The sequence below is a fragment of the Syngnathus scovelli genome, chromosome 10 (assembly GCF_024217435.2).
Source record: "Syngnathus scovelli strain Florida chromosome 10, RoL_Ssco_1.2, whole genome shotgun sequence".
Classification (NCBI taxonomy): domain Eukaryota; kingdom Metazoa; phylum Chordata; class Actinopteri; order Syngnathiformes; family Syngnathidae; genus Syngnathus; species Syngnathus scovelli.
The window spans coordinates 8,128,997-8,150,898 of NC_090856.1; the positions used below are offsets into that span (position 1 = coordinate 8,128,997).

The 21,902-nt window shown below is 39.0% G+C and overlaps 3 protein-coding genes across 5 annotated transcripts; 1 reads left to right on the forward strand and 2 right to left on the reverse strand.

Annotated features, from left to right (window-relative positions):
* Positions 1-192: 192 nt before the first annotated feature.
* LOC125972531 (uncharacterized) lies at positions 193-7,667 on the reverse strand. Its single transcript, XM_049726283.2, has 17 exons — positions 7,504-7,667; positions 7,355-7,399; positions 6,789-6,895; positions 6,470-6,639; positions 6,078-6,244; positions 5,795-6,005; positions 4,945-5,124; positions 4,636-4,820; positions 3,419-3,482; positions 2,853-3,016; positions 2,723-2,767; positions 2,121-2,227; positions 1,823-1,992; positions 1,494-1,657; positions 1,109-1,319; positions 798-1,004; positions 193-724 (listed from the first exon to the last, which is right to left on the reverse strand). The coding sequence occupies exons 1-17, from the start codon at positions 7,585-7,587 to the stop codon at positions 444-446; spliced, it is 2,562 nt and encodes an 853-aa protein (XP_049582240.2). The 5' UTR covers positions 7,588-7,667; the 3' UTR covers positions 193-443.
* A 1,979-nt stretch (positions 7,668-9,646) lies between these two features.
* dynlt2b (dynein light chain Tctex-type 2B) lies at positions 9,647-21,458 on the forward strand. Of its 3 annotated transcripts, none has more exons than XM_049723798.2 (6): positions 9,647-9,820; positions 10,133-10,266; positions 10,455-10,524; positions 10,591-10,654; positions 10,748-10,805; positions 21,261-21,458. In XM_049723798.2, the coding sequence occupies exons 1-5, from the start codon at positions 9,774-9,776 to the stop codon at positions 10,793-10,795; spliced, it is 363 nt and encodes a 120-aa protein (XP_049579755.1). In that variant the 5' UTR covers positions 9,647-9,773; the 3' UTR covers positions 10,796-10,805; positions 21,261-21,458. The 3 variants fall into 3 exon arrangements, with proteins under 3 accessions (XP_049579755.1, XP_049579763.1, XP_049579746.1); XM_049723806.2 differs by having other exon boundaries at positions 21,265-21,458; XM_049723789.2 differs by lacking the exon at positions 21,261-21,458 and having other exon boundaries at positions 10,748-11,356.
* On the reverse strand, positions 14,068-20,391 carry nmur1a (neuromedin U receptor 1a). Its single transcript, XM_049723764.1, has 3 exons — positions 20,232-20,391; positions 16,051-16,910; positions 14,068-15,212 (listed from the first exon to the last, which is right to left on the reverse strand). Exons 2-3 carry the CDS (start codon positions 16,886-16,888, stop codon positions 14,818-14,820), a joined length of 1,233 nt encoding a protein of 410 aa, XP_049579721.1. The 5' UTR covers positions 16,889-16,910; positions 20,232-20,391; the 3' UTR covers positions 14,068-14,817.
* Positions 21,459-21,902: the final 444 nt, after the last annotated feature.

Consider the following 21,902-nt stretch of genomic DNA (forward strand, 5'->3'; position numbering starts at 1 on the left):
GGGATTCACTTCCAACAACCGATTGTACTTGTTTGTTTAACACCTTCAGTAACCATTCAAGCATTTTATTTTTTTAACACCTTCACCTGAGGGACTTGCAAGACGCTAAACGCGACACTTATGCATGTTAGTTAGTTGTTAGACTGTGGTCTCATGCTTTAGTTGTGGTTGACATAGAAAAGACACTCATAATCTCGCTGTATTAAACTTTTTAATGTACCCCGTACATTTCAGCAAACCTTCTTAATTTTGTGTTGATGAACAAACAGTTGAAAAAAAAATAGATACAAAAAAAACATTTTGAGGATGATGTTCCATCCCTCTGTTCTCATTAATAATCTGTAAAAGATTCTGCTAGAAAGTAAAATAAATGTCAAGCAAAGCCAACTAAAACATCTGAACTTGAATCCATAATTAAGGTACAACATGACAGTTTCCAAGTGCTAAATCGAGGTGTTGTATGAGTTGACCGACATGACGATGATGAGGATGAAGCTAGCAGATAAGAAAAGGATATAGATAGCGAACAGCAGGCGGTCTATGATGAAAGCCACTTGGATCCACTCCTCTGTGCTCTGGCTAACGTTCAGCTCCTGTTCCACTTTCAGCCGGATGACTCTGAGATCTCTTCCCAGGCACCGAAGCTCCTCCACCACCTTGTCCCTGTCCAGTGGCCCCTCTGGTCCGTGGGCTCCTCCGTCACCTCCTCTCTGAGTGTCCATTTCTGTTGTGGGGGAGGCAAGTAAGAATCCATCTTTGTCATTTTACTTCTCTTGTATCTTTAGATTGTGCCATACCTAGTGCCAGAGGATTTTGGATGATCTGTTGCACTTGTTTGGGCTTTGGAGGAATCAGAACCAGGCGGCCCATCATGTGGATGACTAGCAGTCGGATCCAGCGAGGAACCTCTGGGTAGTGAGCGGAACTGTGCAACAGGTTGGTGATGAGAATGGTCTCCAGGAGACTCACTACCATCAGACCCAGGCAAAGGGACAGGAACACATCTGGCATGACAACAGAGCAAGTGTATAACGTGTGTTGGGCAATTCTTGGACAATTTCATTTTTTATTTGACACCAGCCAAATCGGTGCTTTTAAGAAAACCTACTTATGAGCGGCAGGGTGTTTCCGGTGATGGGCAGCAAGTCGTTCATGAGAAGCAGGAAGACAGTGTAGCCCAAGATGAGCGTCATCTTGAACAAGGAGCGGTCCACCTTCTGAGGAGGCAGCAGGAAACTGAAGAGGTCCACGGTGATGAGAAAGCAAGAAGGGATCAGGAGGTTGACCACATACAACAGGGATCTGCGCCGCACTGAAATCTGTTGGTGAGATATTGATGATGACATTTTGTCACTTATATTTATGAAAGGAATCCCATGATGTCCCACCACAGACTTTTAGTTACCATCAAGTCCAAAAGACATTTAAAATGTTCCTTTTTTAAATATGTAAAAAAAAAAAAAAAAGAAATTAAAGGTAGTATGTTGAGTTACAAAGAAACGAAGCTCTTCATAAGTGCTGTTAGTCGAAGTTGGCTTCTGCTGATGTAATGCTTTGATTCCAATGAGCTCCCATTCTCCCATAGTTGCCATCATTTGTTCGGAATATTCCATTAATGTCTCCACCGACGCTATGCTACCAAGCTTCACTGCAGGTACTGAAAGAAAAATCATTTTAGTTACTTTAATCTGACATCCAGACAAATTCAGAATCTGAATTTTATTTTTCATTGCACAGAGAAATTAAACGCCAAACCTTAAAAATACACATCATGTATTTATGTAAAAATATATAGAGTTTGGAAAACTTAATTGACACTTACAAACGTAGACGTAGGAGTTAAAGCTCAAAGTGCAGTTCTGAATGTCAAATGGAAAGGTGTAGATGTCGAGCCTGCAGGAGCTCACCACTCTGACAGGCCGAATATCTACTACAATGCCGTTGGCGTACACGTACGTGTACGGCGTAAATTGGGCCACATTCTTCTCCATACTGCAGGAAAAACAACATTTTCAAATTCGTGAATTGAATTGCAACATCCTGATGTCTACTTTGGTTGAACTTGAACTTTTTTAGGGTACTAACAATTGTTCCTCCATTATATTGCTACAGCGACTTACAACTCATTAATAACCACATCGGGGAGCCACAGCAGTTTTCTGGGAACTGTAATCCAATCGGCGCCGCACTGGTTTGGGTCCCATTTTATGAACTCATTTTTCCAACTCTGCAACACAAACGCACTGATTGTCACAATGTAATATAGCATCCAAGATGAAATTCAGTGCCAAGATTCAAAGCACATATTTTACAACAGAAAAAAAAATCACAGTATACGACCGTATAATTATTCACAAAATAGGCATCTGCCATCTAGTGGTAGAGCTTTCCATTGTTCTTCCTGTCAATCCTGGCATAGATGAAGATGCATAGTTTATCGTAAATTTGAAAATTTCCCCATGGCATACTTGATTATCTTTCACAGTAAACTTTATGGGCCACGGCTCAGTACACTCTGAACCTTTGCATTGACCTGGAAGCTCATTCATTCTCTGCCACTTGTCCAGTTTCTATTGAGCTTCTCTCAGGTCACGGGTGAGGTTCCCCCAATATACAATTGCAGAGCACTTTCAAACCTCAGAACTGTGAGGCAGTTATGCAATCTAACAATCCAATTTGCTGCCTGTCAGCAGCTCATTCGCTTCAAAAGAAATTGACTCACCAATATTTGCATGATAAATGTTGTCAGGATCTGAGCCTTTTCATCCTGAAAGAAGTCAATATGTTTTGTTTGGGTGGAGGATAATCTAAAGTGATAGAGGTTGTGAGCAATGAACGTCAGTGTCCCTTACCACCCCAAGAATCCCAAGCAGGATGAAGCCAATTGTGACAGTTGTGGTAGTTGAAGTGTTTGTGACAGGTCGTATGGAGCGGAGGTCAAAGACGGGCTTGAGAGCCTCCAGTAAGGCGGGGCCATCCGGGCGAGAGCAGTTCGGCATGATGGCATTGCACGATCCTTAACAGTGGGAATTACATCGGCAATTAGGTGTGCTGCTTCACTACTACAAATTACAGTTCAAATAATTTTGTGTAATTATTTTTTTGTCTTTTTTCCCCTTAATTATCAAGCCTATTAAGGCTTAATAGCAGTAGAACCACTAAATGTAATGCCAAGTACTCAAATGGTAAGGCAGGTACGTAAATCTGATTTGTAAGACCTACGAAAAAATTATTAAAAAAAAAGAAGTAATGACCTACAAAAAAAATATTGAATAAAAAAGTCATGCAAAACAAATTTTTCTACCAATTAAAACATTAACCATAATGAACTTTCAGTCTGCTCATATAACAGGCCTGTAGCAAAACGTCAGTAACAATCAGGAGGTTTGAAAAATAAATGTGATTCACACGTTCTTACCGTGTGTGAAGAGAGAGATGAAGATGAAGAGAACCATAGAAGACGTGACTTTCTGTGGGCAGCACTAAAAACATTAACAGTCGGTCAAAAGTGGTTGTTAGGTTGGTGCTGGTTTGGGATTGTCTGAATTACTCCCATACCTGCCAACCCCAATTGTTTATTTTATAAATCAGTTTTGGATTTAGAGAGAATACATGGGGCAGTTAAAAAGTGTTTAAATAGTTTTGTTGCAGGGCAAAACTGTTACGACTAAATGGACATGAACCCTTTAAATTGCACATAGTTTTCTTTTTAATTAAAATTTCTGTTTAATGATTGCTTTGCTGAAAAGTGTTGGACAGTGAGGCTCAGCGAATATGTTGTTGCTATTTATTTTGCCAAAACAATGAGTTTTGTCAAGCATACATATTTTTAACCATTTTGGTAGCACGGGGAGAACATGCAAAATCCACACAGGGAGGTGGAATCGAACCCGCACCCTCAGAACTGTGAGGCGGAGGTGCTAACCAGGGCTCCACCGAGCTACCCCATTAGTTTAATCCTATTATATATTTACTTAATCTTAATCTAGCCAGCTAACGCAATTGAGACCAGATTCCCATTTGCATTAAAAACCTGGCAACAACGTAAAACAAAGCATAATACAGAATAATAGACAAACAATTGATATAGCTTTATATTGCATTAGATCATTATAGCGCATGGCGACGAAAAATGCTGGTAAAGATATTTGGAAATACGCAGTCAGTTGATAATCTTCTTTTACACACATTTGGTCTTTACCGTTACTTCTACAGTATTCACTTCATGATATTTCCTTGGCTTAGTTTTTACTCATCTTTTTGTTTAAAAGACAATGCTTTAGAGAACATCAACAATTGTAAAACAGTAACTACAGTAGATTGAAATGAATCAGCCAAAACTATCAGGAATTTGTTGAGTGTATCATTTTATTTTTAGTATGTACTTTAACATATCATCTAGTCAGCGCTAATTGTAGAGGAGGGATAATTAGAGAATTGTTATGATTAACAATTACTCTTCAAAGTAGTACAACTGAGAAATTAAGCATGTCATAGTGATCTATCAATCAATTACACTAAAACAAAAAAAGTTGTCATCTAATGACTAGCCCAGATGATCATGATGGTGATGATGCTGACAGATATGAAGAGGAGGTAGGTGCCAAACAGCAGGCGGTCAATGATAAAACCCACCTGGATCCACTCCTTTGAGCTCTGGCTGCTCCCTAGCTGCTCCTCCACCTGCAGGCGGAGGACCTTCAGGTCTCCACCAAGGCTCCTGAGCTCCTGCAGGGCCCTGTCCTCCACTGCTTGTCCTTTCTCCCCGTGAGAGGGGTCACCACATTCGTGTTGTGTGGACACACGGTTTCCTCTTGTGTCTGTTTGTTAAGAGAGATTCAATATATGCATCAGAAAAGTTCCAGGATCGGTGTCACAAAAGAAATTGGTATCAGGGCCGGGTTCTCCATTCATGGTGAAGAGGAAAACGTGTTGTCTGTATACCTGAATCTTTGACTTCTTCCCAAGGTAGACCAACAAAACGACCAAGCAAGTGTAGAACAAGCACGCGGATCCAGCGAGGTACGGGAGTGACATTTTTGGAGCTGAGCAGCAGGTTGGTGATGAGAATTGTCTCCAGGAGACTGGCCACCATGAGAGCCAGACACAGCGAAAAGAACACATCTGGAAGACAGGAGGTAAATCACACACATTCACTTCTAGATTGGGTGCTCAAGAATCAAAGACAAAATTGTAACTCCACTAAAGAAACTTATACAAATTGTTTCTTGTGGTTAACTATGCTCGCTTGCCATTTGAATTTTGACAATATGAAAATCCGTACGTGTTTGCCCACACTGTTTATGGATCATGCAAATGATCAATGCTGCCAATGTAGCGCTTCGCCACACTTACTGCACCTCAGGAATTTGTTTATAAAATCATTGCGTGCGTGTGCTATTTCTGATGCAGTCTCACAGACTATTTGAAAATTGTGGCGGCGAGATCTCTGAACGTGAACGTGCATTAATTTGGCCAGTTTGAAATTACAAACCCATGACAGACGTTTATCTAGCCAATCCACTTTTCCTCATTAGGGTCACGGGTGAAGTGGATGGGTATATTGAGTGAGAGGTGCGTTACATCATGGAATGCTTGCAATAATAATAATTGTAATTCTAAAGACCTTGGACCAGACCTTGTTTTAATAATGAAAAGCACCATGTTGTGTAAAAACATAATGATCAATACAGAATGACAAATCCAATATTGTACACCAGATATGACAGAGACACAATGAACCACTATGTAGGTCTTCACTGTATACATAAAGAATCATGAGTATTGCACTTACTGATGAGGGGGATGGTGTTTCCTGTGATAGGCAACAGATCATTCATGATGAGCAGGAAGACTGTGTAGCCCAGGATAAGCGTCATCTTGAAGGAAGAGCGGTCTACATTTTGCGGCGGGAGTAGGAAGCTAAAAAGGTCCACGGTGAGAAGGAAACCGCTCGGGATCAGCAGGGTCACCACGTACTGCGTGGACCTGCGTCGCAGTTGGATCTAGCAAAAGAAATGCTTTTTGAGGACTGGAATGTTGTAAGTATTGTTCTATTCAGATTTGGTCGGACATACGTAAAATCGAAGCTCATCCAAGTAGGCTTCCTCGCTATCGTTTTGATGATTGCGCTCTACGGCAGTGATGTTCAGCAGCTCCCATTCTCCTAAAGTGGTCATCACTTCCTTGGATATTGCTGTGATGGTATCGTCAGGCATCGATAGGGACAACTTCATGATACTTGCTGAACCAAAGAAAACACATTTTGTTGTTAACATCTTACATTACATGATAGAAATTATGTATTTTTTTTAAATGCATGTGTCAAACAATCAACTGTAATCATAAATAGGGTGTCAGCGATAAGAGTTCAAAGTCAAAGTCTGCTTTATTTTAAATTTCTTCACATGTCAAGACACACAAAGAGGTGAATCTTGTTTGGAGTTTTATCCCAAGCGAAATCTGTTACCTATGTTTATGAAGGACCCGTAGGTAAGAGTGCAGTTCTGTATGTCAAAGGGGAAAGTGTAGATGTCGAGGTTACACGAACTGACAACTCTGGCTGGTTTTGCGTCGAGCATTTTTCCATCGCTGTACAGATGTACATAAGGAACAATTGGAGCTTTGTCTTGATCCATACTGCAACACACGGATACACATTTGATATATAAAATTATGTTTGAGAAACAATTAGATTTGGAAATTCAATATAACTTATTTCAAAACAACTGATGTACAGAACTGGCTGTGAATCTAAGAACAACACAAGATTAGGTTTAGAAACTCACAATTCACGGATGACAAGATCTGGAACCCAAAATCTTTCTCTGGGAAGAGTAATCTTGTCGGTGCCACACTGGTCTGGATCCCATGTGACAAACTCATTCTGCCAAGACTGACGCAACGTGGACATGAATGCAAAAGGAACCATCAAGTCATTGCATTTCCATCATCCATCCATCCATTTTCTGAACCGCTTAGTCCCCACGGGGGTCGCGGGCGTGCTGGAGCCTATCCCAGCCGTCATCGGGCAGTAGGCGGGGGACACCCTGAACCGGTTGCCAGCCAATCGCAGGGCACACAGAGACAAACAACCATTCGCACTCGCACTCACACCTAGGGACAATTTGGAGTGATCAATCGGCCTACCAAGCATGTTTTGGGGATGTGGGAGGAAACCGGAGTGCCCGGAGAAAACCCACGCGGGCTCGGGGAGAACATGCAAACTCCGCACAGGGAGGGCCGGAGGTGGAATCGAACCCGCACCCTCCTAACTGTGAGGCGGACGTGCTACCCAGTGCGCCACCGAGCCGCCGCATTTCCATCATAAAACAACAAATGATGCATTACTTACAAAGTGTTGCCAAAGAAAGGTCGTCAGGAGTTGAGCCTTCTCATTCTGAAGAACAAAATTCATATTTTCAAAACAGTCACTCTTATATACAATAATGACATTAAAGTAGAAATAGTTGGATAGTTGGATTTCAACTGAGTTGAACTTACCACTCCTAATATTGCATAGAGAAGAAAATGTAACCTGACGTTGGTAGGGGTTGTCATGTTTGTGACTGGCCGAATGGCGCCCATCTTAAAAATGGGCTTCAGGGCCTCCAGCAATGCCAGTTGGTTTGGTTCCGAGCAGTTGACCTTGATTGCGATGCATTGAGCTGATGGTCACAAACAAACGGGTCTTTTTTCTGGTTTTCGGGGAAATTCAATTCGCATTCGGCACACCACGCAGACAATCACTTATGTTCACTAGCGTTCCACTGCGACTGTAGATCTGTGCTGTTCTTTTGAGTGCTTGCAAATAAACATACCTGGAATAAAAATCAGCAGCATAATCAGCATGGCCATCGCTGTCTTTCCCATGTGTACCTGTTGAGAATTGCTAGTACAGTATTCCATTATCATGTTATTAATATATACGTAGCTGTCAATTCTAGCAGGATAAAAATAACGTACCTATCAGTCCCTTGATGACTTGAGTGCTCCTTATCGGCCTGCTTATGCATACAGCGCTGTATATATATATATAGTGGCACGAGCAACAGAAGCTAGAAGACATGCAAATAATGGTGGTTAAAGCAAAAATTCTGCGTGACAAGGCAGCCGCTTTCTTTATACATAAATGAAAAACCAAAACAAACCACAGCACGAGCTCATATTCATATGTGTATAACATCAGTGTCACACCTGCTGGTCACAAACAAATAAGTGTTGATGCCAGGTGAACGAGAGGCATGCTCTCCTATGGTCACAAATCACCACAAAGCTTTTTTTTTTTTCCTCTCACCACATTATTTTTTAAATAAGTCTGCGTAACAAATGGAGACGATTACAAAACATACATAAAAAAAGTAATTGTAATTTGGAATTTTGGTTAATGTTTACTGTATATACACTACAAGATTGCTTGCAGTACAGACACCACATTGTCCACTAACAAACATTTAACAATGTGTCCTTCAATATTTCTTTTTATTTCATTCTATTCTGAAAAATAAATCAAGTACTTAACAGCCTAAATGGAATAAAATATTCAAGACCATGATGACCACAACACTAGAGTGTCTGATATACAGTAGGCCTGCAGTTTTAAATAATGAGCAATTCAACAGTGAAACGTTGAACATATTGTTTACACCCAGGGCGTTTTGATTATCACAACATTTTTCAGAAGCTCAGTCTCCAGTCGCTTTAATCAAATATTGCACATTAAGAATTATGAACGTTGTTTTGTTTGTCTAATAAGAGAGTTCTAATAGTGCTGAATGTAGCTAAAGCATATCGTATCTGCAAAGTGGACTTATCTTGATTGTTTTATGTATATTGCTACACCAGTGTTCTTTCTATTAATTAATTATACCTTATGTTTAACCACTTGCACGATTTTTAATTCATATCGTCATCTTGCCCAAAAATATTTAACTGTTCTGATGACCAAATCGAAAAACTGTATTCTAACTGACAAAATAATTATGTGTATGATGTAAAAACTGGATGCGCGGTAGAGTTCAAAGGTCTACGACAGACTCTCTTATTGTACCTAATCGTTTGAGCTATCTGCAAAAGCCTTTCAAGGTTGAACTCCCACGGTTCCAAGACACCAATTTGTGATTCATAGTGCATAATTTGGTAAGATTGAAAAGATTGGAGAAGGGTGGAGTGGGGTTACCTTCTACTAACTAGGAACCTTGAAGCAAATGGTCATCGTTTACATTCTCCTTCAGTCTGCACGCTCATCTAACATTTGGACACGACATTCATCTTTTCTAACTTCCAGTTACTGTCTACACTGTAGACTCTACAGTATGGGAAGAGATTTTTAAAGCATTTGGAAAGAGACCTCTGACCTGTGGCGATTTACATTGCCCCTTAATTCGGCTTCTGTCACCATAATTAAAAGTCACATCCTTGAATTAATCTTATGATTGGTTTTGTGTGTATTTTTTTGTTTCACACAAATTTTGTGTTTATTTTCCAAATATTTAATGTGATCATTTATATTTTACTAATGCGTTATTGTAGATGAGAGATGGATTGCGGGGCATTCCGATTTACAGACACGTTTAGGTTACGACGTCGTAGGAGGAACGGAGCTCCGCCGGAAACAGAGGAATTTCTTTTATTTTGAAAATACCAGTCTGTCACTCAGTTGTTACTAAATAACTTCCGGAGGTCGCAGCTCAAACACTGCATAGCACGAGTGAAGAATTGCATGATTTTCTTTTATGGAATTCCTTGTTGACTTATTAAATGACTGATATGTGATGGAAGGCTCGGATACATACCTCATACGGCCCAACTATCAGCACAAGTGAGTTGTTTTCAAGCTAAGTCACTATCTTGTGACGTGAGCTTGCAACTATACCTTCGCCGACGCTCGTGTTACCTAGCGACCGTAAACCACAATTCCCCCCCCCCCCCCCATGCTTTTAGTATACTAATGGTTATGATCATTTTGAAATACTAAAAGCCCTTTCAGTAGAAACTTAAGACTAAAATAGTTGGGGTTTGACACAAAAGTAGTAGTTTCATTTGAACTACTCTCCCAGAGAGATTGATTGTATGTTGCATTATACTGAGTCCATTATTTGTATTCTTTTGTGGCCTTTCTGTAACAATCTAGATTCAAGTCTGCAGTTGTGAAGGAGTGCATTCGTGAAACAGTGAAGGCACGCCTGTTTGAAGTACAATTTGACCCAGACGAGGTCGCAGAGCTTACCCGCTCGGTGGCTGATTGTGTGAAGGATAAAGTGAAGAGTGAGTGATGCACGTCTGCTACAAAAAAAAAAAAAAAAAAAAAACACACACACACGCTTGCTTCTAAACCAAACAGTTGTGGAAAGAATCCTTTATCAATCATTACAATAATGAAAATCAGTATAATTAAATGTTTGCATTATTACTAATCATTGTGTTTTTTTTTTCTTTTCTGTCTTCTAACACAGATTTAGGATTTGACAGGTACAAACTTGTTGTGCAGGTGACCATCGGAGAACAGCGTGGACAAGGAGTCAAGTGAGTGACGTACTGATTTAAATTATTATTTTGAAAGCGTTCTATAAAACTTGTCGGATTTGACAGGATGTCGTCAAGATGTTTATGGGATGCTGATACCGACAACTACGCAGAAGATATTTTCATGAATGTAAGAATTTGTATTCGTTATGGTCTGTTTTTTTTTGGAAGGGGTGGCTTTGTATCGGTGCGTGTTTATTTCTGAATATTTTTGTCTTCACAGGAAAGTTTATTCTGTGCGGTGGTCGTGTTTGGAACCTATTTCTACTAAGAAGTCCAGTGTAAGTGTTTGAAGGAGAATGGCAGCCGCTGAGGTGAAAAATACAACAGAAATGACTCACCATCATTCCACAAACACAATAATAATTCGACTAATGCGGGTGCATAGAATACTGTAAAGAAAGATTTTAACCAGTACCCCAAAAGTAGTGCTTAGTTTCCGGAAGGTGGGTGACCCCTGCATTAAATAACCATGTTGGTGCATGAATACATCTCAAACAACATCAATCCAAAGTGAGAAGTCTTACCTCTGCTCCAGCTCTTCATTGGATTTCATTCCATTGCGCTGTTGGATTCAAGTGTCTGTTGAGTGTGTATTTCAGCACTTGTGAGGTTGTTGATACTGTCTTGCATCAAAATCAAGTCACAAGCCATTTCAAGTGTGAAATAGCAATTTATTTTCCGAGTGTCTCTGGTTGAAGAGGTCTTTTAAAATGGTCACGACTTTTGTTTGGAAGCCAACATTGTCTTGTAGACCACTGGCCTCTTGTTTACGGACCTCATCTCAGTTTCAGCATGTATCATCCAAGTAAATAAATCCATTTTATTAGTATATGTATTTTCCCATGTGTTTGTACGCATTCAGCTCGAGAAATGCTCTAGTGTTATTGTGCCATAAAAATCACTGATTGATGACATTTTGAATGCAATCCATAAACTGCCAGTGTTAGTTTGCATATTTTGAGGCAATGGGAGAGCAATTGACTTGACATAAAAAATAGGTATGCAATGTAACCAAGGACTCTTATATTGAACATTTATAAAAAGTTTCACTTGTTTGTTTTGTTGGTTAAAATGTTTGCCACGAAACCTCAAGAGCTAAGTTTTATGGAATACAAGTTAGGTTTCATATTTTCAACAGCCTCACGTGTAAGATAACAAAGTGATACTGAATTATGGAACAGCCCTATTAAATAAATAAAAGTTTTGTCTAAGAAATAAACTTGCTGTTTAAATCTGATTTACAGTGAAACGGAAACATGAGAGTAGCAGTGATAATTGGGAATTATGATAAAATGGTGACGCCTGCAAGTTAGCCAGTGAACTGCTACACTACTGATGACTTCTAACAAGTCAGAAGTAAATTGAGTATAGTAATTACTTATACATGAATCTGATTTCATAAACAATTGTTTTGAGTACATCAGGTACAAATATACCTCATGTATTATTTTAACATTTATTTATATCAAGGAGTCATAGCTAAATGTGTTCACATTTGTAATCTCTAGCATTTTCTTGCAAGTGGGAATGCCTTTTCATAGCGCTGCCAACACTGTTGCGTCATATGAATAAAACATTTTAAACAGTACAATGCAGAAAGATGCAATAGAAATTTACAAAATTGTGACCTGTTGACAGATTTCAATGGGACAACAAGTGTACCACTTCTATAATAGTAAACGTTTACTGTGCCCTCAAAATATCAGACCATGTGGCAATCAAAAGTGAATACGACATAAAATGTCCAAATTGGGCCCTAAATTGATTTTTTTGGGTCACAATTCCTTTCCAGCATAGCCCGAACCCTCTTGACAATGGAGTTCGCCAGAATGTCATAAGGTTGCAATTGAAATCCTTAATCGCCGATAGGTGGAAAAAAATAGATTTGTCTTGGTTAAGCAACTGATGATTAATGCTTTTAATCTCAGAGATTCACGAGTTCTTCCAGAAGGCTCCGACTGAAGCCTCTCCTCGAATGGGCTCTGTTGTGCTTGTGCATTGATGGGAACAGATTTTCCGCTCCTTATATCAGAGCAATGCATTGATTACCAGCAGTTGTTTCCCAGAGTGGTTCTCATTTCATATGTCAAGCTGCCTCGAGAATTTCCGAAATTCTGAAATATTTTCGTCAATTGGTTGAAGGGCTTCGAGGATTTGTTAGCATATAACTCATCACTTTCATTCAGAACACTTAAAAGCCCTTTGGGAGGTGATAAGTTGTCTAAAGTTATCACAGCTGACTTTGAGGCGAGAGGCGGGGTACACCCACACTTGAACATGTAATTGGATCTCACTTAAATAGAATATCATGGAAAACTTGTTTTAGTAGTACAAATCGAAAATTACATTTTAAGGACATTGTAAACATAGTGAAATATTCAGTCTTTATTAATTCTGCCATTCAGCTCATAAAATCTATTTTAGTATATTTAGCATTTTGTGAAACAGTTAGAAATATTCTACTAATTTAGTATCTTGAGCTAATCGCCGTATTATTTGACAATATTTCATCAACTATTTTAGTGCTTTGCGCTAATGACTTTATTATTTAATAATATTTCATCAACTAATCATCATTAATGTATATTCCATCCACATTATTCGTCATGATGAATCATTAATATATATTTCATCCACATCCATTTAATAGCATCACTAACTTGTAAACCTCGCTTTTGGCATGCCCCTTACGTACGTTCTCTCATATCAGCCTTATCTCTGAGAAGCCCCCCGAGGCATCATTCTTAACGTCCACATCTGCTCTATGACTTTGAACCCTCATCAGTCATCACCCAACTCTCATCTGCTAACGTATTAAATTTCCATTATCAGCCCTTCTCACTGTCATTATCAATAAGCAGTGTGTTTATATGCATCATTTATGACCAGTCCCCTACTCAGATTGGGTTCCATTCGTTTGTATCTGAAATTGAAGCTGCAATTGGGCTCGCTTTCACACAATGTCATGACTAAAATTTAAATGTAAAATGTTGAAATTAACATAAAATTAAAATATCCCAGCCATGGGAAAAAAATATGAGACTGCCATCTATTGATGTAAGAACTTGTGACATGACTTTGCTATTATCAATGAAACTTTTATATTATGTCTTGGTTTGTTTTAAATTCAACTTTTCATGACCTGATTTTGTTAGTTTAAACCAATGTACCATGTTGATGGAGTACTGCCAAAAAACAAAATCTTACCAGTTTGATGATTTATTTTTGGAACGTACAATGAATCAAAACATGAAAGGTGATCAAATTACTCGATGACCTGATGAGAACTGTCACAACAACACTGGAGCCCTATGCAGCTATCCATGCCTCAAAAAAACACCTTTATATCCCTTGACATGAAGCATAGAGACTTTTCCAATTATTTTTTAATTTTACTGCTAAACCAAGTTAAAGAGCTGGACAAGAAACAATTATAGTTTAACGAGTTATGCCTTTTTTCTCTCCTGTCTCTGATAAACTCATTTTAGTCATGCCATGCAAAGTGAAGAAATAATCATTAAAAATAAAATAAAGCCACAAGATGGGGCCAGAGAGGGAGGATTCCTCCCCAAAAGCATTTTAATAATCATCAAAACAATTGCCAAACTTTTGTGAGCATATTTTCCTTCATGGCAGAAAAGCACCTCTTTATTTCTGCTGGTTTTTAGCAACACACAATATTGTAATTTTTGAACAGTTGATATTCGTAAGATATTCACGGTTACATCCACAACAGCACAAAAACAAGATATTTCGCTCCGGTTTCAATTAGTTCACATTAAAGTTACTGTAAGCAGTATAGAACAGGTCAGGTCAATACAAAACCTTGTGAAATCGTTTGCAGTAAAGATATAAACAAAAAAATAAATAAAATGAATTTGTGAATCTGCCGGTGCCAAACTGTGATTATGGCATAAGTGTGTCATTATCGTTCTTGAGATTCACTTAGGCCATTATCACTATATCTCAAGTTATATCAATATAATACATTTTCATTTTATTTTCATTCATGTTCATTTTATGCGGATATCCACTATTTACATTTCGTCTTGTCACAAATACCGTGTGTAACGCTGTACTTTTTGTGGATTTCAGACAGATAAATTACGGACAAATACAAATACTCTTTAACATAGACCATATAAAACTACAAGAATAAGACCAGCACAACAACAGTGAATAAAATGCATTCTTCCTTTTAATTCTGTCCTTATAATTTGTCTTTCCTCGCCTGCTGTAGTAATTTTACAATGGTATGGATAATAGATGTCTTGGACAGAAAACAGAAAATCACAAAGCTTTACATGTGTAATTGATCTCTTCTTTCACCACCTGCTCTCCATCCTCTGCCTCCACTTCCCCAATGTTAGCTCCACTGCTAAGTGGCGCTTCATTCAGGGTACTGCGGAGTGTCACCCGAGTGACACTTAAAGAATAATTTCTGGGAATGGAGTTGTGCGCCCGATGGCACATGACGTCCTTGAACATTTCTCGGAAACGTGTGGACATTAGGTTGTAGAGGATTGGGTTGACTGCCGAGCTGAGGTAGAAGAACACTCCAGAGAGGATGTGCACATACTCGAAGGCTTGCATGCGGCTGTCGGTCCACTCGGTGATGAAACTCCATACGAGGCGATCAGTGTGGAATGGGGCCCAGCAGATCCCGAAAACCACCACTAAAACAACTGCAAACAAGCACGTAAAGATGAAAGCATTAGAAATTTCTATATGGAATTGAGGAGGCGCACAGAATGACCTAAACTCAGTGGTTGTAAATGATTGAATCATTCTTTTTCGAAAACATTATAATTTTTATTAATAGTAATTAGTAATAGTAATTGGTAAAAGATGCAATGTGACGTTTTTTCAAAAGATGACCATTTTTTGTACGTACACATGGTCTGAAGAGATTCAACATTTGTCAACAGATTACGCACAATTCAACTAAAATATGTTGATGAATCGCAGATACGATAATGCCAATGCACGCAGTGGCGGAGCTAGAGGGTGGGCTGCGTAGGACATGGTCCCCCCCTGAAATAGGCTTTTGACCCCCACAAAGGTGCTAAGTCGGATAATTGATTTAGGTATTTTACGATTTTTTTTATTATACATTTGTACACGTCCCCTTGTGGGGAACATGAAAACAATCTATCAGCATTTTTTTAAATGTCGCCATAATGGCGTTGCTGTGTCAACAATGTGACTCAATATTTTTTTTTGTCTTGCTTTTCAAAACATACAAGTTTCCTTGTCCGGTTTACCACCCGGTATTTGGGCAGTAGACAGGCGTGGTTAGCTAAATTAACAGCGCAGCAATTTTGCAAACCAAATTTGGCGGATGCAATTTTAGAGACATCCAATTAATCCGATTCAACATCGATTTACATGAGCATTCATGTTTGCGCCCCTTTTTGCATGAGCGAGTTACATTAGTTAATCACATTTTAAGTATACAACAATAAAAAAAACAGCCTGTTCAAGTCGTTCACTAGAAAATATAACCAGTCAGGTGAAACGTACACAGCATTTTGGTGACCTGTCGTCGTCTGGCCTTTTGTTGTTGAGTGCGGACGCTACTTAAGCATTCCTGACCGGCACCTGACTTTGCTTCCATCACTTGGTGTATCCTCTCCTGTTTGAGCTGCAGCCCAATAAGTGTGTATAAAACACTAATGGTAAGCATGGGCAGGAAGAAAAATAGCAAGGCGGTGACTTGGATGATAAGTTTATAGATCCACTGAGGCTTCACTAGCGTACACATGGCCGAGTCAGGGATCTCCACATTGTGTAGCCCGTCAGGGCTGGTTGAGTTACTGGTCAGGTAGGAAATCCCGTGCAGACTTGTGTTGGGAAGAGCACACATCACGGACACACCCCACACCGTAAGGATGACTCGCCTGGCATGGGTGCGCGTCACGACATATTTTGCACGTAGTGGGTGCACCACAGCAATGTAGCGTTCCACGCTCAGCGCCGTCACATTGAGGATGGATGCCAAGCAGACTGTCTCGAACAGGAAGATTTTAAAGTAGCAGCCTCCCTTCCCAAACAGAAAAGGGTAGTTCTGCCACAGGTCGTACAGCTCCAGCGGCATGCCCAGCAGTAGCACCAGCAAGTCCGACACGGCCAGGCTGAACAAGTAGTAGTTGGTTGGCGTCCACATGACTTTGTTGCGTGCAATGACTGTGCAAGTCAGCACATTGCCAAACACGCCGACCAAAAATATGATCAGGTAATTGATGAAGATAGGAAGCAACATGGGTGAGCGCCGGGGTCCCAGATGTTTCTCCAGAAACTCGACCAATGTCACATTTGTGTTCTCCACTTGCATGTTACTGCCATTTGTGTCAGGAGTCATCTTCTTCAAATGGTGAGACTATCTGTGAAAATTGACATAAACATCCATGAATTAATCTACACAGAAATACAGTCAATTATTACAGACAGAAGACAGACTTTAACAACCTCATTATATTTTCTTTAATAATTTTCTAGAAAGATACAAGCCTGGTGATGACATGATAGTCTTCATCCATTCTTTTTCAAGCTATCTCCAAAACTCCCTGTTAAATATTCTGTTACTTTTAATGAACATGGGATCTCAAGTGTGACAATGTAGAGCAGACTGATGAATAAGATTAAATTGCCATTGTAAAAAGAGCTTCAAATCATGTGACCTGTATATGTTCATTGGGGTTTTACCCAATGCACAACTTTTCTTTTTGATGGCAACAAGACAACCACTTCGCTCTTCATTGAATATAGTGCTAAAATCTTGAAAATATTCTCATAGATTTTCCCATTGTCTCTATTCTGCTAACTTTTTATTGGATTAACGTATGCACGTAATGACGAGTATGCCAATATTTTTCAAATAAATATATTGAGGTGCAGTCGTTTTTGCTGAGCTCTGTACATTAGTATTTTTAGAGATATTTTTTTTAGGCATTAGCAAATGCCTCCAAAACAACAATAAAGTCTCTTCGCTTTCCTAATTCCCATTCGTAAATCCTCACTAATTGGGCTGTTTTTCTCTGAGCTTGGATTCATGATGTGACTGGAAATGTTCATTGCCAGTCTAATCATGTCGCCTGTTTCATTTGGGAGATTCAGTTTGTTTTCCTGAACATATGAATTTAGATTTAAAGTTAAAGTGGTCCATGAATGACAATTTAATTTTATCTTAGGCTCTTTGGGCACACTGCTCCAAGCAATATTAGAAATATTGGCAAAGTGCTTTTTAATTATATTATTGTTCTGTACCATGCATTGGGTTATTACTAAATAACAGCAGTCACAAGGTCAGCAGTGAGTCTACTTGTGTTTTTTATGCATTTATTTTGACTCAAACTAGCAGCTTTTACTTTATCTTGATGGTAAGCAAATTTTAAATAACATTGTCCTTTGGCTATGCCTCCATATGGAACTTGGAAAGGAGCACAAAGAAGATCATTTAGTATTTCTGGGAATTCCAGTGGCCATTAGCGCCAACATTAGATGAAAGTCACATTGATAATTCCGCCATGAACTGTGATGCATGAAGTTTTGTATACACAATGAAGCAGCAAGATGACTTTTCCTTTAATGCGGACATGTGCTTTTTGAACATAACCATGCAGTGTTGCTGCTAAGAAGTTGGAAGAAGCTTGACACATGTTTGCATGAAGATGCGTTGTCAAGCATTTTAAATTTAAGATTATTTCAGATGATTTTGTGGTGTTAACTATGCATAGGATGGGCACAGCGCACCCTTCACAAGGTGTTGATTAATATAGTCTTAATTTAAATGGGTGTTTGGAAGAATAACCTATTTTTAGTAGGTTTGCAAAGTTGGTGTGGGAAAAGTGACATCTGTGAATGTACTGCTGTAGATTTGATCTGAGCCAGGGTTCAATTTCAAGATTTCATATGGCTAGTGAATGCATTTGCTGCAAGAGCTGTGCCCCTTCATGACTTTGGTAAAGAGGCCATCTATCCAATCATATAATTTTCAGTCCAAAAAGACATGTCATTTTTTCCCCCCAAAGGACTCACTGCCTTTTCAGGTTTTTTTTTGCCCCCCGTTGGGTATTTTTGTGTTTTACTTTCACCATGTCATTACTTCCATAATGCCTCTGTCTGAGTCCTAAAGTAAATCTGTACTGCACTATTTGTAACATATTAATTCATCAATCTGAAAAATTAATATACAGTAGTGTCCAAAAACACAAACCTCCTCTGTTATATGCATGCCACTTTTAGCTATGACTCATTAAGATTCTGTACTTGGATGCATGACTTCTCTGGCATCATATTCACACTTGATTGATTTTTATTCACACTACACAGACCCAAAGTGGGATTTTATTTGGCGCCCCACTTCTGTGATTTACTTGCTTACAAAAGAAATCATGATACTATGTACTTAGCAATTGATTTCTCATTTGTCAGTATGGGATAACAAAAGGTATATATATATATATATATATATATATATATATATATATATATATATATATATATACTGATGCTACTTAGCAATTTATTTGTCATTTGTCAGTACGGGATAACAAAAGGTACATTTAATAGCTATATTGCTGAAATTGCCTTGAACCACTTAGCAGAGAACTCGGCATGGAGCCCTAACCCTAACCCTTGGTCTGAAAACATATATATATACGATGTTTGCAAAGAAAACTTTTAAAAACAATGTGCAGTCGGTGAATATTTGATTTATTGATGCTTTTGACATTTGATTTTGATTTGATTTGTAAAACACTGGTCCGTGAAAAAAATTGTCTGACAAAAATACGGTCCGTGGTGCTAATAAGGTTGGGGATCGGTGGCCTAAAGGGTAAGCCAGACTAGTTTATAATGTATATTATTTTTATTGCATTTATATACGTATGTAGTATTGGAAACAGGCGTTTAACACAGATAATGATTTTACAAGTATCATGTTTTGGTTCCATCTTTTTCTTTCCGGAACTCCCTGACAAAATTTAAAATGTAAATAGAAAGGATTAGTGTAAGGAATGGCTTTACATTTATCATTGATGCTTTATATTTCCTTATGCTGAGGCTGGGGTCGTTTGACTATAAGTACCAAAAAAATAAGATGCAACTATTGGCAGGAGTGCACATAACTGGTGTGCATGTGCACTGAAATGCCACGTTACATTTCTTTTTAAAACAATGGAGCAAAGCAGTGAACTGGTTGGAGGTGCAACAATATGATGATAAACATAGAATCTGAATGTAACTTGTAACATGCGAAACCAGCCCAATGTGAGGCTATCTGAGCTGTTCATTATCCCACACTTAAGTCAACAATGTATTTTATTGTTTTCATGTTTCAGCCAATAATAATGGCTTTACACATGAACACGTCAAAAAGGTTACAATTTTACTGTAATGATTTCTGATCAGTTGATGAAGGTTTTATGATTTCCATTCTTTCCTATGTTAAAACTATCCTTAGAAATTTACCAAATCTTGAGTCAGCAGCTTGCCACCAATCTATACTGTGAGTGACCAGTGAGCATTAATTTCTTTATTTCCTGTTTGTACGTTGCCTTGATCACTGCAGCAGAATATTGTTCATTCAAGATAATGCATTTTTTTTTCTATTTGCCCTACCAAATCAACAGGTGAATTCCAGCTAAAACAAATCCATTATTACAGGTTAACGAAGCAGAGAAAAGTTCAAAGATGTGTCTTACCTTCTCCCGAGTGTGCTAGAGCTTCGTGGATTGAAAGGGAGTGTGAACAATGAGCTGCTCTCTCGTCTCGCGCTTCTGATCTGTAGCTCCCTCCTTAAGCCTCCCTCGCCATCGCCTCATGCCACCCATTGTCGTCACCCTCTACCGCTTCACATCTTACACACGCACACCACCCCAGCATTCAAATTTATAATTGTGCCCAGGTAATTACATAATTACTATAATGCTAATTGTGGGAGCTGAACGTGTGTGTATGTGTGTGTGGGGTGTGTGACACTCGCATGACAACCATATGCTCCTGTTTTTGCAACTCACCATCAACTATTGTGGGATTACAATTATCTCTAATATTAGTGGTAGGAGTCAATTCCACATTCCTGCAGTCGTATGGCAATTAGAGCTTGTATGTATATTTGTATTTGTCGTCAGGATTCCATCAAGCCAACCTGTCCTAAATCATCTTGGAACTTCTTTGTACTGTTGCATTCATATGCAAATCTCTGCGTTTCCTGTACACGCATCCTCCCACAACTCCAGGGGAAAAATAATTTATTACGTGTCAACTATGACCGCTGAGAATTGCTGGAAATCACCATTGATCAGATTATGATGGGCGGCTGGAAACAACACACTGCCTTCTGAGAATATTGTCTGCGAAGATTGAAGCGTTCTGACAATTTAGTTTGATCGATCAGCAGATGCTTTGTGGCCTAGTGACGCTCTATCTTTGTTTTTAGGGGGTAAAGTATTGAGCCGTCAAAATGAAATATTCTCAAAAGTTTCAAACTATTTTCCAGACCATGTTTTGAAATCATGAGGCCTACTGGAATGCCAGTAGACATTTATTTGTTACCAGAGTGAGGTGCATTAGAATAAACCATCATTAAGCCATCTAACTCAACATGTGGCGCTAATATTTGGGACACAGCGTAATTAATATAATTAATCTGTATGGACACGCGTGACATAATCCTTATTGTTCTGTTTTGTGAGTGGGCATCATTCCTTCCTTCCCTAATTTGCCTCCAGACAGCCTATCTATCCATCCGTCCATCCATCTTCTATACCACATGTGGGAGGAAACCGGAGTGCCCAGAGAAAACCCACGCATGCAAACTCCACACAAGGAGAGCCGGAGGTGGAATCGAACCCGCACCCTCCTAACTGTGAATCGGATGTGCTAACCAGTGCGACACTGAACAACCCCAGACAGCCTGATGACTGAAAGGACTTTTTTTTCTTTTTCAGTCCAGACAGCCTGATGACTGGAAAAAAAAAAGATTGAAGCAATTATGCTGTTCAAGATATTTGTGCCAGCAAGACATTTAGTATATCCATTTTTCTGTTCTGATGTATTAAAAAAAAAAAAAAAAGAGTTTGACTGCTTATTAACAGTATTTTTGAAACTTTTTATCAGCCCCGCTCCTAAAAAACATTTCTGTGACATTTTGCTAGTTTTCCACATCTCTACTGTATCAGCAAGATCACTATTGCTGCTTCGGCATGCTGCAATATTTGCATAACTGTTGTTGATCCGTTCTACTTGACACATTTAAGTGCTTAAGGATGCTCTGCACATTTGCATAATTGTCAGTGTATCATATTTAGCACACTACACAGTTGCCATTGTTCATTTCCACGCGCACAATTATGTTCACCTTGCATTACTGT

Excerpts from the sequence above, each read along its gene's own strand:
- LOC125972531 (XM_049726283.2), bottom strand. The coding sequence starts at position 7,587 with ATGGGCGCCATTCGGCCAGTCACAAACATGACAACCCCTACCAACGTC. Across the intron at positions 6,245-6,469 it reads CGGGTCCTTCATAAACATAG|CAAGTATCATGAAGTTGTCC; the intron begins GTAACAGATTTC and ends TCTTTGGTTCAG. Across the intron at positions 3,017-3,418 it reads CATCTCTCTCTTCACACACG|GATCGTGCAATGCCATCATG; the intron begins GTAAGAACGTGT and ends CCCACTGTTAAG.
- dynlt2b (XM_049723798.2), top strand. The coding sequence starts at position 9,774 with ATGGAAGGCTCGGATACATACCTCATACGGCCCAACTATCAGCACAA. Across the intron at positions 9,821-10,132 it reads CGGCCCAACTATCAGCACAA|ATTCAAGTCTGCAGTTGTGA; the intron begins GTGAGTTGTTTT and ends GTAACAATCTAG. Across the intron at positions 10,525-10,590 it reads CAGCGTGGACAAGGAGTCAA|GATGTCGTCAAGATGTTTAT; the intron begins GTGAGTGACGTA and ends CGGATTTGACAG.
- nmur1a (XM_049723764.1), bottom strand. The coding sequence starts at position 16,888 with ATGACTCCTGACACAAATGGCAGTAACATGCAAGTGGAGAACACAAAT. Across the intron at positions 15,213-16,050 it reads ACAGGTCACCAAAATGCTGT|TTGTTTTAGTGGTGGTTTTC; the intron begins GTACGTTTCACC and ends GCTTGTTTGCAG.